The 13,263-nt window shown below is 43.5% G+C and overlaps 2 protein-coding genes across 3 annotated transcripts; both read right to left on the bottom strand.

Annotated features, from left to right (window-relative positions):
• Positions 1–926: 926 nt before the first annotated feature.
• Positions 927–5,514, bottom strand: ikbip (IKBKB interacting protein). 2 transcript variants are annotated; one of them, XM_068717362.1, is made up of 4 exons: positions 5,111–5,514; positions 4,909–5,026; positions 2,180–2,401; positions 927–1,758 (listed from the first exon to the last, which is right to left on the bottom strand). In XM_068717362.1, the coding sequence occupies exons 1-4, from the start codon at positions 5,293–5,295 to the stop codon at positions 1,192–1,194; spliced, it is 1,092 nt and encodes a 363-aa protein (XP_068573463.1). In that variant the 5' UTR covers positions 5,296–5,514; the 3' UTR covers positions 927–1,191. The 2 variants fall into 2 exon arrangements, with proteins under 2 accessions (XP_068573463.1, XP_068573462.1); XM_068717361.1 differs by lacking the exons at positions 927–1,758; positions 2,180–2,401 and adding an exon at positions 2,559–4,042.
• Positions 5,515–5,954: 440 nt separating this feature from the next.
• On the bottom strand, positions 5,955–12,945 carry arfgap3 (ADP-ribosylation factor GTPase activating protein 3). The gene is made up of 16 exons (XM_068717359.1): positions 12,786–12,945; positions 11,999–12,117; positions 11,757–11,829; positions 11,494–11,625; positions 11,194–11,274; positions 10,991–11,084; positions 10,845–10,904; positions 10,694–10,740; positions 10,427–10,575; positions 10,170–10,301; positions 9,692–9,817; positions 9,422–9,574; positions 9,201–9,321; positions 8,992–9,079; positions 8,574–8,698; positions 5,955–8,469 (listed from the first exon to the last, which is right to left on the bottom strand). The coding sequence occupies exons 1-16, from the start codon at positions 12,852–12,854 to the stop codon at positions 8,452–8,454; spliced, it is 1,587 nt and encodes a 528-aa protein (XP_068573460.1). The 5' UTR covers positions 12,855–12,945; the 3' UTR covers positions 5,955–8,451.
• Positions 12,946–13,263: the final 318 nt, after the last annotated feature.

Genomic DNA, 13,263 nt, shown 5'->3' with positions numbered 1-13,263 from the left:
CTGCACTAGCAGATAACATGTAATTTATCTCTTTTTGAGGTTTACGTTTGACTCTCTTCCAGGTGTTCTGCAGAAATGTGCTTCCTTGAACACATGAGGCTGTAGTTGTTATTTGCCAGAAGGCATTTGGACTCTAATGGACCCTCTAAGTAATGTAGAGCGCCCAGGGGATGCAAGGAACTGCTCTTTTAAAAAAACTGGAATCTTTAGTCTTGAAACATCTCATTGGTAAAAAGGTGAGGAGCTTTTGTCTGGGGTGCAACAAACGATCCAAGGAGCAAAAAGCTGCTTTAAAAGTACACAAACGGGATTTGAGGAGGAGAAAACTGGGGCCTGAGGTGACGCTACAACATTTTGAAGAAAAGTCTGAAGTCGGAGGCAACTGGAATCGCTGAGTGGAGCCTTGAAGACGTCTCACCATTCATCTGAAGCCTCATCAGTCAACTAATAATAAATATCTTGCATGATTTTCCTCCGTTTATTATTGAAAGCCGATATATTTGTCAAGACTTCTGCTCCTGCAGCCGATACCAGGAGCATGTTAGCTTATCCTAAAGACTAGAAACGGCTATAACCTTGTAAAAATGACTAGTATTCAAGGATGATTATTATTATTATTGCACAGTTGTGACGATATAGAGTGGACCCAATATGGCCACAGACACACATGGAGCAAACATTAATTTCAAGGCTGAGAAATCAGTTAAAAAAAGGTGACAACACAAAAACAAACCAGTCAAATCTCAGCCAGGTGTCTCCAATAAGACCGGCTGACAGGAGACAACAAAGGACAGAAACTTGCTGAGCTTGCTTAGCCACAAGTAAACTTCAAAAACATTTTAGAAAGGGACTATAGGTGCCAGGATGTTCACATTCATGCTACTTTCTTGTTTGTAAGATCATTTTTTGGAGGGTAATGATTACATTTATATGAGAGATGATGGTGTAAAAGTAGGGGAGCCAGAGAGAGAGAGAGAGAGAGAGAGAGAGAGAGGTGTGAGACATGCAACAAGGGTCCCGAGCTGGAATCGAACCCGCGACGTTGCAGTCGACTGGCATCCTCAGACATCACTCCCGAGTCATTCATACTTCTCACTGAGTCAAAGTTTGGTGTTAAAAACAGGTTTATTGCGGCAAACCTTCAAACAGTAGTATGACAACGCTGACCTCGAGGACGTTGAAGTGTGCTGCTCATGTCGGCCGGTGCGTCTCTCCAATGTCAGATATATTAGCTATTTCCCTAACCTGTTTAGATGTAACGTTTAAATCTCCCTCCACTGCAGTGAGGTTAGCCAGTGTCTGTCTAAGCTCAGCCACCTCCTGCTCTCTCTTCATCAGCTCCTCTGCCAGTCTCCCGATCCGCAGAGTCAGGTCTGACAGCTGAGGCTCGAACGCCCCAAAGTCCCTCTTAATGGCTGAGACTTTGGGTTTAAGGTCGGCGGCGAAAATCAGCGTTCTTATCATGCGAGCTCTGCCGCTCTCCAGCTCCCGCAAGCGCTCAGAGATCTGCTCGTCGGCGGCGGTGAGTTCAGGGACGCGCCCGCGGAGCTTCTCTATGGCCTGGGTGTTGCGTTCACACGCGGCGCGGAGATTGGCGACTCGGTCGATGCTGCCGGTCAGCACGTCCCCGATGCGTTTGACCATGCTGTGCTCTACCTGAGCGGTCTTGTCCTCCAGCTCCGTCACCTGAGTGAGCAGAGACTCCAGCTCGGAGTGCAGGCCGTCCATCCTGCGCACGTCTGTCCTCACCGACGCCACCTAGTGGGGGAATACAGAGCGACGGGAGGCTCAGACACCCATCCCCAAAATACAATAGGGAAAACAAAAATAAGGGCTTCACCATTAGTTGAATGCATCTTTCTAGATTTAATATATTCGTGCTAATTAAATTCTTATTAGAATTAGAATTAGTTAGATGGGATCTCTTCTACGACCACAGAGAGAAATAATGAATATAAAGACATTTACTTCAAACGAGGATATTTACTTTATTACCTTATTAAGTATTATTTAGAGGTGCCAAATTGACATGTAAGTCATACATATTTTGTCTCATCTTTTCCCACGTGGTGTAAACAAACAAACTTTTTAAATTTTGCATTTTTTGTAGAGCTGCAAGGACAACTATTTTTTTTACAATTGATTAAATCGTCTACTCAATGAAAACAATCTGACACACCTTGTTGGCAAAGTCCGTTGCGATGGCCGACGTGCGCTCTTTGATCTGCCCCACGGCGTCTCTCAGTGACGTCTGGCTGGTCTGAAGCTGAGCTCGTTTCTCATTCAGCCCGGAGGACCACTCCTCCAACCGGATCACCTCCTGCTCCAAAGCCTCCAGCCGGGGCCGCAGAGCCCCCCGCTCACCACCGAGACCCTCCAGCATCAGCTGGACGCTCTTACACTGAAACGGGACGAAGAGTTCGTGTGTTCAGGGGGTGACGGGTATTCAAAGCGATCACAACGTTATAAGACAATTTCAGGTTATTTATCTTTTAGGAAAAAACACAGGAGAGAAAGGAGAGCCTCAGCACACAAGAGGATTTAATACAAATACGACCTTTTCAGTAAAAAAAAAAGGTGATTTTATTAAATGAGTCCAAAGATGAAATAATTGCCATGCTTTCAACAGGTGAAACCAAAATCAGATGGAAATAAAAGTCATCAAAAATATCACGACTTATTACACATCTACAAAAACATATTCAAAGGTTTATTTTCTGGATTCATCAATGAATTGTTTTGTCAAAAAAAATGTCAGGAATTGTGAAAAATGTATTTTCTCCCAAACAACAGTCCTAAAAATATACAGTTTACTACTGTATAAGACAGGAATCGATCAGATTATTCAACTTCTCCCTTCATGTGGTTTTATCTGGAAAGAGCGGCACAGATATTTTCATTTATTTGGGCATTTTTACAAAAGAAACCTAAAATGTGTCACTCCACATTGAACAAATATTAAAATAAATATTCTTCATTGTATAATACAGTGCATGTATACCAGAGTTCATGTTGCAATGATGGTCACCATTTTCTGACATTAAACTGAGATACACATTTTGAAAAAATAACTGAACTTTGATAGTTTTTTTTTACAGCTAAAAGTAAGACTCCTCCTTATTGGATCAAAACAATGACATCATTCAGTGAGGTCATCATGTAGAAGTTGAGTCGTTTCATCCTTGTCGTCTTTTCCCCACTCTTCCTCCTCCTCATTCCATCCTTCTTCCTCCGGAGCATCAGGGTCCTTCTGGCTGTCGTCTGCTTCTCCCCGCAGCACCATGGTGAGTTCACGGACCGCCTCTTTAACCACGGACAGCTCGTTCTTCATCTTGAGGATGCTGTTTTGAGCCTGCAGGGTGTCCAGCTCCTGTCTGATCTCGAGGATTTCGTTGAGCGCTTTCAGCATGCTGTCCTCGGTCCCGAACACCTGTAACGTCACCTCCTCCAGACGCTTCTCCGCCCCGCTGAGATCCCCCGTCAGCCTCAGGATGGAGCGCACCGCCTCCTCCACCTGGGGCAGGTGCTCCTCACACTGCTGCGCCCGGGGAATGTGCTCCCGGAGCTGGCTGCCGAGCTCGGCCTCCCTCTTGGTGAGGCTGCCGATCTGCTCCTCCAGCTTGTGGATCTGCTTGGTGTTCCAGTCCAGATGATCCTGCGACCGCTGGGTGTCGTCTCCCTCCGTGCGCTCCAGAGCTCGGGCGTTCCTCCTGGTGCTGTCCTCCAGCTCCTCCAACCTCTCAGCCAGCGACCGGCCCCTCCGCTCGGCCTCGTTCACCCGCTCCGTGGCTCCGGAGTGGGCCTCCCGAGACTCGGCCTTCAGGGCGGCCAGGTCGGAGGCGATGGCGGCCAGGCGCTCCTGCCACGTCTCCGTCACGTTCAGGAAGTGGGCGTTGACCGTCTGCAGGTCCCGAGAGGCGGAGTTCTCGTCGGCCTGCATCGACATGACGGCGGCGTGGAGGGCGGAGATGTCCTGCTGGAGCCGCGCTGCCAAGGAGAAGGCGGAGAGCGCCTCCTGTAGGTCGTCTTCAGAGGCGGCGAGCTGCGGCCGCAACACAAAACAGGAGGGCTGTTTCTGTGGGAGCTCTATGGTCCTCAGTATTCATATGTTACAGGTCGAGCAGGAAACAATGAGCATGCACACACTACACTGTAGCATAAAAGATAGAAAGTGTTGAAAGAGCACAGAAATGTGGATAGAGATGTAAGAGACGCAACAAAGACAAGTTGTGCTCAGCTGACAGGAGCTTTTTTTACATTTTCAAAAAACAAACAGAGTTGTGTATAATGTAAGGCAGTAGTTCACAAACCCTCTTGACCTGTGACCTCTTACAACAAATCTGCGACCCCCATCGTCACAGGGTTGTATGGAGGTGTTTGTGTCCCCTGGTTGCTCTATTTGAATATTTTTTTAAGGGGCCGAAAGTGTAAAACTATCCAGAATTTCACAAGAAAAGCAGAGACACAAGAGCAAAAAAAATAAAAAAATCTGTGTGATTTCACAAATAACACAAAGTAAAACCATATATTCTATCACTTTACCTGAAGCGGTATGAATTTAGCTATGCAGATAGTTTGGGTATCATCTGATGACGTTTTTAAAATATCTGTCTCTGTCCAATACAATTGAGATGCATGGAATTCAATTTGTGGTGCACAAACTACTGAAAAGCCAAAAATAACTTCTCTTTCCAGAGTGTGTCACCATTACTGTGAACAATCCAAAGAACACACGTTCACCTATATATGCAATTATACATAATATATACCTAATTAAACCAACATTTTCTGCATGGGGTTCATTCTTTTTTTAGGGTGTAATTTGGGTGAATTGAGCCTTTAAAGCTCCATCCTTCGAAGCACGTTCCACTGTGTGTTTGTATGATGAACGCAGGGTGACAAACGTACCTTTTCAGAAACCTTCAGGACTTCTTCCTCCATGTCGAACAGACTCGAAGTCTTTCCGTGTAGAGATTTGTACTTTTCTTCAATTTGGGAAAACCTCTCATTCTGTTGCAGCACCACCCTGAAACCAAGAGAGACACGAAGACTTTAGCGGAGAGAAACGACAACATTTAAAACACTGATGCGAATGTTGCTGACGACTTACCAACCCAGAGCTCCGCACGCTGCAAGCGACAATAAGCACATTATAGACGTTTTATTCACTCCTGCGTTGTTTCCAGCTTGCATCTTGGCTTTATGAGTTTCATCTTTGCAGTTCGCATCCGACGTTTCGGCCGCTTCGTCGCTTTGTTTTTGTGACTTCTTCCTTTGTTTGAACTCAGTACGCATTTTAACACACTTGCAGTTTTTACTCTGAATGAATTCAGCAGGCCGCTAACGGTACAAACAAGTCCAACCAGCTATTAGTTACGCTGCGGAGTAAAACAACACGCGTCTCCCGCAGATACGGTCATAATGTGGGACGCTAAAGTAACGTAAAAAGGGTGTTTTGCGTACGTTACCGATAAAAAAAAAAAAAAAAAATCTTCTCGCTGTTCCTTGGGAAACTGCCGCGTTCACGTCCTCCACTTAAAGTCGTAAGTACAACGATTAACTATTGTTAAATTAAAACACAAAAAAACGGTTAAATATAGCCCTTGTTTGGATGTGTTTGTCTGTTACCTCAAGCAAACCAATGGTTTTCAACACAATTGTATATATTTCTTCATCGTAAAAACTATGCATTAAACCATAAAAGCAGTTCTACTTTTAACACTCATAGTTCCGATAGCGTACTAAGCACCGTAAACGCCTCAGCTAGCCACGTAAGCGGCTGCCAGCAGTGGTCCTGAAGGGGGCCGTGCTGGATTAACGATATTAGGTAGAAGCTGAAACGATTAATTGATTAGACATCCGATAGAGAATTGATAAGCGACGATTTTGATAATTGATCAACCGCTTAAGTAATCAGGGCAAAATAACATGAACAAAAAAATGACCAGGCAAGAGAGCTTCGGCACAAGCCATTTATTTGGCATGTTTCAAAAAATCTTACTTACATTTTGAGTGTCAAAATATGTCAAAACTTGATTATCTGTAGCTTTCTATAAACGGTAATTCAAAGCCCTATACATCGTTGCATGTAGCAGCACTATACAGTTCTTACTGAACGACTCTGTTACTCTACCGTTATTTATTAGGGCCCCAACAGCCGTATGCTTTTTGTATCCAGGATGTGTCAGCGTGTTATCAACTACAAGGGTCATGCAACGTACACAAGCGACTATTCTCTTACGTCACATTTAACGATATTAAAAACGGCAGAAGACAAACAATCTTACAAAGATCAACAAAAATTAGAGTCTAACATGGACGCAACATCAACTGAGAGGCAACGGTTCAATTGTAAATACAGTACATTCAAGCAAAAGCTGCCACATGCAATTTCTAACAAACAATGTGCAAAACGGTAACTAGATGACTCCACAATATTGCAATACGAGGGCGCGTTAATCAGAGATCTTTGGACTAAGGCATAGAGTGATGGAGTAAACAAATATTTGGTCATTGAAGGATCTTTCACTTTCAGTGTTCCATATTTAACAACTCCAATCAAACTCCTGAGAAGCAGAACCAGTACCGAGATCCTGTCGCCGATCAGGGCTTTATGAACTCTAGTCCACAGTTAGATATCTGAAGGAGCCTTTTCAGCATCATAGCACAACTTTACCTAAATAATAATAATAATAATAATAATAATAATAATAATACACTGAAGGCCAACGCTAAAGCCGTAGTTCTTCCGTATCAAGAGCCATGAACGGACATCAACCGGTTCGTCTATTGCTTTTAAATGTCAAATCCAAAAATCACACCCAATTACCAGCTCAGAATTAAAGACAGGACCTGAACCTTGGCAGTAAGTCACAGCAACAACAACAAAAGAAGAGGGCTTTAAAGGGATTGTTTACATTCATATTTGAAGTGGACATGTGTTGCTGTACAACGGGGCCTGAAAGCTACAAAGAGGTCCCATCGCATCAGGAGATTCTAGTCAAGAGTCTGTAGTGTGTGCAGCTAAATTTAAGGGGGGGGGGGGGGCATGGGAAGTTATAGCATGTAAACACAAATACCAACAAAAAACATCTACAAATTAAAACCAAAACATCACCAAAAAGGCACCCGTCAAAAATGCATGAATCTACAGGTTACAATGTTGACCACGTTATCGATTAGGACATCTTAAAAGTGTCCCGATTCCAAGCCACAGGATTGAGACAAAAGACGCAATAGTGCAGCTGACCTCCATGGTGCAGGCTCATCATAATGCTGTGAAGCAGATCGCTTAATGAATAGAATTAGATGAGAAGATTGGTAACACTCTCACATCTGTTCAAAAAGACAAACTTCTTACACTTTGGTTGGTAGAAATACTTGTTACCTTCAGACGGAGCCAGGCTAGCTGTCCCCCCCCCCCTGTTCCCAGTCTTTATGCTAAGCTAAGCTAAGCGGCTGCTGGCTACAGCCTTGTATTTTAACTGACAGAGATGAGAGTGTTATCAATCTTCTCGACATACTCTTGGCGACAAAGCGAATGAGTATATTTCCCAAAAAATGTCAAACTTTTCCTTTATACTCAGTTTTTCCATAGCTGCTTAGGTTTCATGTCATCTTGTCCTTTTAGAATAACAATAACATAACAATTCGCAAGATAATGAAACTTCTGTGCTAATGAGGCCAATTTCAGTTTATACAACTGATAGTATGCCTGACTAAAGAAATATATATATATATATATATATATATATATATATATATATATATATATATATATATATATATATATATATATATATATATATATATATATATATATATATATATATATATATCTGGTCCCCCACGGCCTCTATATCAGGGTTTGGTCCCGTCTGTGGAGGAGCAAATATAAGTGCACTTTGGGGACAGAAAGGACACTTTCAAACCCGTGGGAATGTGCAAAACAGCACAATACAGAGTGCTTGTGATGAGCAAGAGTATGTTGACCAATTAAAAACAAACTGAATTTTCTCCACTGCTTTGTTTTGTTTTTTATTTTTACCTCATCAACTAAAAGGAATCAAAAACGCAAAACCGTCCTTCGAAACACCATAAACCCTGTGCTACATATAATACTTCTAAATATTTAAACCCCCCCAAAGACCTCAAAGAGAACTAATCAATAAACCGCAAACTAAATATTCTTCATAAGTGAACTGTACACAGACGTCTCCCTTCAATCAGCCTGCAGGGGAACTTTACCTCCACTGAAAATATTGTGCTTGATCCTCTCGATTCAAACAACTGTTGTATGTACACGATCTAATAAAAAACTAGATATAGATGTATACAGGGCGTCAATTTGGATGCCTTCATGGAACAGATTTGCCCATCGCACCTCTTTAGCTCCCGGTAGGAGCGACCACCACTCCACTGGGCTGAATCCAAGAGGAGGCGCACCATGACTCAGGTGCTGTAGTGATCCTGGAAGAAGAAAAAATAAATAGACATTATTAGAATTTATGTTCTGTCAGACAAGATGTTCATGCGATCTTGATTCAAGGGGGGGGGGGTATTTTCTGACCGACCTGAATTGAGCTGACTACGCCGCTGGCCATGACAGAGAGTTTTCCTGCGACAGAGCGAACTCCCAGTTTGAGCTGCGACATGTCGGGAGCGCTGGGCAGCACGTTGGTCAGACGGTACGAACCCGCTGTGCGCAGAAAGACAAATGCAAACGTTCATTTAACTGGGATGAGGCAATCATTTGAAGCCTTATTATTCTGCTCCGTCGTATGCGGTGAGATAGAAAGTACAGAGAACACTCAGACATAACTGGTGACCTCAACCTGAGTAAACATTGTGAGCGCAGGGACACATACGAGTAGACTGTTGAAAGTGATTGTTGCCCGCTTGCAGGTGTAAAGTTTGTAGAGAATAAAACCTTTTAAGAGACTTTTGTGAGTCTTGATTACAAAGTTGCCACCACAGAGAGGTGTTTCTCACCAGGTTGTTTCTTTGGATCATCAAACAGGTCTGCTGAACTTATAGAGGAACTCCCAGAATATCTTTCCAGTCGTGTTTTGGCCTCGTACTAAAAAGAAAAGAAAAGAAATAAACACACATTTTCTTTTGCAAACAAAAACCACACGGTACAACACAATGTATATACACAACATGTGGGGGCGGGTAGGATGCACGTCTTCATTTTGTACCTCGGAGTTATCTCGTTTTCCGAAGTACGTGTCAGAAGAGATGGATTTCACGTCGCTGCCAAACTTTTTCTGAGCTTCTCCGGTGTCTGGGACGGCCTCCGGTTTTCTTCTGCCCGTGGGTCTAATAACAAACATTACAAATGAAAAGCATTATGATACAAGAAACAGAAATAAGCACTAATCAACAGAATATACATTACATTAAAAGCGTTTTAATGTACCTGTCATTCAGCGATGTTATAGTGGAGGTCAAGAAGAAGTCCGGCTCTGGTTTCTTGCTCTCCTTCATCCAGCCTCCTTCCTCACCTTTATCATCCCACCTCGAGGAGAACGTGTCGGAGGTTTCCGTTTGATCCTCAAACCGGGACAAGACCCTAAAAGAATAACGTCAGACGAAAATGTAATACTTACAAAATCGGAATAGTAGAAAAACACAAAATTAAGCCGATAAACATGAATAAAGCAGTGATAGCAAATAATATTGCTCTGACTTAGAGCTGAAGGACCCTTCGTCCTCATCGTCCTCAGTGAACCGACGTGCTTTGGTGGTCTTCTTTCCCATCGGACTCTCCTGCTGGATGATGTGCATGTCTGACGTCACAGAGTGAGACACTCCACTGACAGAGAGAGAGAGTCAAAGTTACCACACCTTTTCATAGACGATTATGACGCTTTTCCAGGACTTTTCAAGGCCTCCAAAATAATTCATAGACAATACACGGCCTATAAATACAGACGAACAGAACTGTAAAGTACGCTTCACTCAAAATGTTCATTATTGTCCTTGATCTGAGGGGGAAAAAAGCTTTACAAGCACGTCTATCAGTCTGCCGCTGGCTTTAAAGCACAAAACGGAGCCATTGTATTCTTAATACATTTGATTTTAGGTTTACATGACCATGGGAACTCTGATGAGTGCAAGATACAAATCTACAAGCAACATGATCACTTGTCTCTTCTTCTTCATACCTCCTCATGCCCAAACCCATGCCCAGTCTCTCGGCTTGCACTTTCTTATTCCCCTCTAATCCCTTCAACTTCTTCTCCTCCATTTTCCTCTGCTGCTCGAAATCTTTACAGGCCAGTCGCAGGGATGGAGAGCTGAGGGGGGGAGAAGGGAGGCGAGTTTCAGGAATGACAAAACAGAAGGAGCATAGAGCTGCAAAAAACAAAAAGAAGAAGGTAGCAACACGTCAAAGACGATAAAGAAAGACAAAGAAGCTCACATGGAGTCCTCGGGTTGGTAGTTCTTGGCAGCAGCGGTGCTGTCGTCTTTCTCTCTGAGCTTGTCGGCAGCTTGAGCTTTCTTCTCCAGCTCTGAGAAGCTCTTGCTGCTAACCTTCTGAGCGCCCAGACCGCCCTTCTTAGAGGCCAACTACAGGCAGACACGTTTTTTTTTTACAAAACACGCTTTGAATGCAAAGTGTGTTGAACAAACATACTTATGACAGACAACGCGTACCGTCCGACCAAAGGTTACGACGAGAACATACCGTTTTCTTGGCAGCAGTTGGCTTCTTCTTAAGAAGAGAGGAGGGCTCTGGAGAGATCGAGGAACAGTAAAGTTACATCTCCTACAGTTCAGCTATAAATCAGATGGAAAAACAAGGTCTAACATCCTAAAAGTGAAGAATATGAACCAACCTGCATTCGCTTTTGGAGAAGCACTCAGCATGTCCACACTAGGACCCTCATCTAGATTACCTGAAGAGGTTTAATATAAATGTGATGAGCCAAATAAATGGGATTGAGACAAATACAACAAGTGCACGTTTGCATTTTGTGAATACCGTTACTGTCTTCCTCCGTGTCCCCGGTTAAAGGCTTCTCTGATGTGGCGGAGCTGAGATACGATTTGGGCATGTTCAAATTGTCAGGAAGAGTCTGGGCATCAAACAGACACACGTGGCAAAATTAATAATCCCCCGTCGCTCTGAGTAGGTATCCAACAAGCAGGTTTGTAGATATAAAAAAAAAAAGCACACGTCTATACCTGTGAATGCAGACTGAAGAAGTCCAGCTGCTTGTCTTCCGGCGTCGTTGGGGAGAGAGGAGCCTGACTGTCGAGCCACAGCTGGACAGAAGAAGAGCAGTAAAAGTGATACAGCTATCTGTGCACTTAAAGATACAGGAGAATGAATGCAAAGTGTGATAAGCAAAGCGAAACTATGCAAGAAGTTGACGTTTTTTTTTTTTTTTTATCTGATTCTTCCACTCTGGCTCCCGTCCAACCAGTGAAGCAACCTGCAAGCGTGGGACGTTTTAAGACAGTAAAGCAGCATGTCAGCATTACCTCGGTGCCATGGCGTCTGGTCGCTTGCGTGGCTAAATTCTTGATCTTCTCTTTGTACTGGTTAGCAGCCCGGCTGTTGTACTTGGTGTTGGCAGCGTTGGTTGTGCATCCATGTTGACTGAAAAATGAAATCTGCAGACACGGGAAAGACGACACTCGAGTTAAATAGCACGCGTGTGTGAGTGTGTATGTGTGTGTGTAGCAATGCTGGCATTAAAATCTGTCGACAGTGTGCCGATATGATGATGCCTTCAGGTACTGACCGCATTGGCATTGCCTCCCACTTGCATACATCGGAGCTGATACCACGACCAATTGAAATCCAGCTCAGTGGACCTGTGTAAACACAACAATGTCAGGATTCAAGAGAGAGACAAACAGCATCTCAGGTTCCACAACAATTCTCTCCCTCCCATCTGACTCTAGTCTGGATTTTTCTACTCATACTAATAATCTTGTGCAACCGTGTGCGTTTGTGTTTTCATCACTGGATTATTTGTATTACCTGATAAAGGTCAGGTGCACACCAAGAGACCTGTGTGTCCCAGAGCAGTCTATACACAGGAACACACCGTAGGTGATGCTGGCCCAGCTGGGGTTTTTAGCTGAGCAGTCAAAGCAAACCTAGGAGGAGGAAGAGAGCACAGGAGGAGACGCATGAGAATAATCGTAATGTATAACCAGAGTGAATTGATATTTTAAAGAAACAGCTCAGACTGACGTTGTGTTAAACTCCCTCCTCGTTGCAGATCACACGTTCAAAATGAAAACAGAAAAAAGTGGAAGTAAACAATGTGTTTGTAACCACAAAAGGTCTGAAGTGCACGTTGCCTGTGCAACTATCTGGCTGCTGATTCAAACAGCTGTTGGTGCAGCGGGTTGAAATTCGCAATGACAATAACTCTTAAAACACAGTTTCATTGCGTAAGTCAGGGTGTATGCACTGCGGTGATACATCTCCAAGTCGTCGGAAGGCGTAAAGCCTTAACAAACATAGCTAGCTTAAGGTGAACTGTCAAAATGTAGCGTTAGCTAGGCTGTCAACCACTTAGCTAACGTAACGTCTGGTCACAGACCACATGTTTTCTGACAGAAACACCGTTCAAATGTCACCACGGGACACTTCAACAACGCCGACTGATTTTCAACACGACACGTAGCAGCTAAGTGTCACATTAAGCTAATACAAGTAAAGCTAGCTTTGGCGTTTCTCAAAGTGCGACGTGTCAGATAGTCTGACTCAACTTCCTTGTTTAAAGAGAGCTAAACCGTCCGCCGTTTGAAACTCTCACCTTGTTCGTAGGAACCGCGCGAAGTCGCTTAAAAATAGCGGAGATATCCTGCTTGCTGGGCTCTGACATTGTTCTATCTGTTGGAAACAACTGACGGTGAGACAGACAGGTTCTGTGGCATGAAAAACAGTCCCCAGTGTTTTCCTCAATAAAGACCCGATACGACACGTCAATAGGACAACATCATGGTCGAGCCGTGATTGGATTAAAGTGACCCGTGGTTGTGTTGTTGTAGCAAGGGCTTCTGGGTAATGTAGTTTACCTATACATTTGACGCTGAGTAAGAATAGAGATCATTTACTGAAGTCTTAAAAGTCAAAGCACGTTTTGTTCTTTTTATGTTTAAATACGTTTTGTATAAATTAAATTACTGTTGGTCTATTTAACCCATAGATACGCTTGAGTGAGCTGTATCAACTTTTAATTCATTAAATTAAACATTCTGCATCAGCTAATATGTTTAAATATAACACTGCCC

The sequence above is a fragment of the Cebidichthys violaceus genome, unplaced genomic scaffold (assembly GCF_023349555.1).
Source record: "Cebidichthys violaceus isolate CVI_PGR_0920_01 unplaced genomic scaffold, fCebVio1.0.p SCAF_21, whole genome shotgun sequence".
NCBI classification, from domain to species: Eukaryota; Metazoa; Chordata; class Actinopteri; order Perciformes; family Stichaeidae; genus Cebidichthys; species Cebidichthys violaceus.
This window is presented reverse-complemented; position numbering and strand designations above follow the sequence as displayed.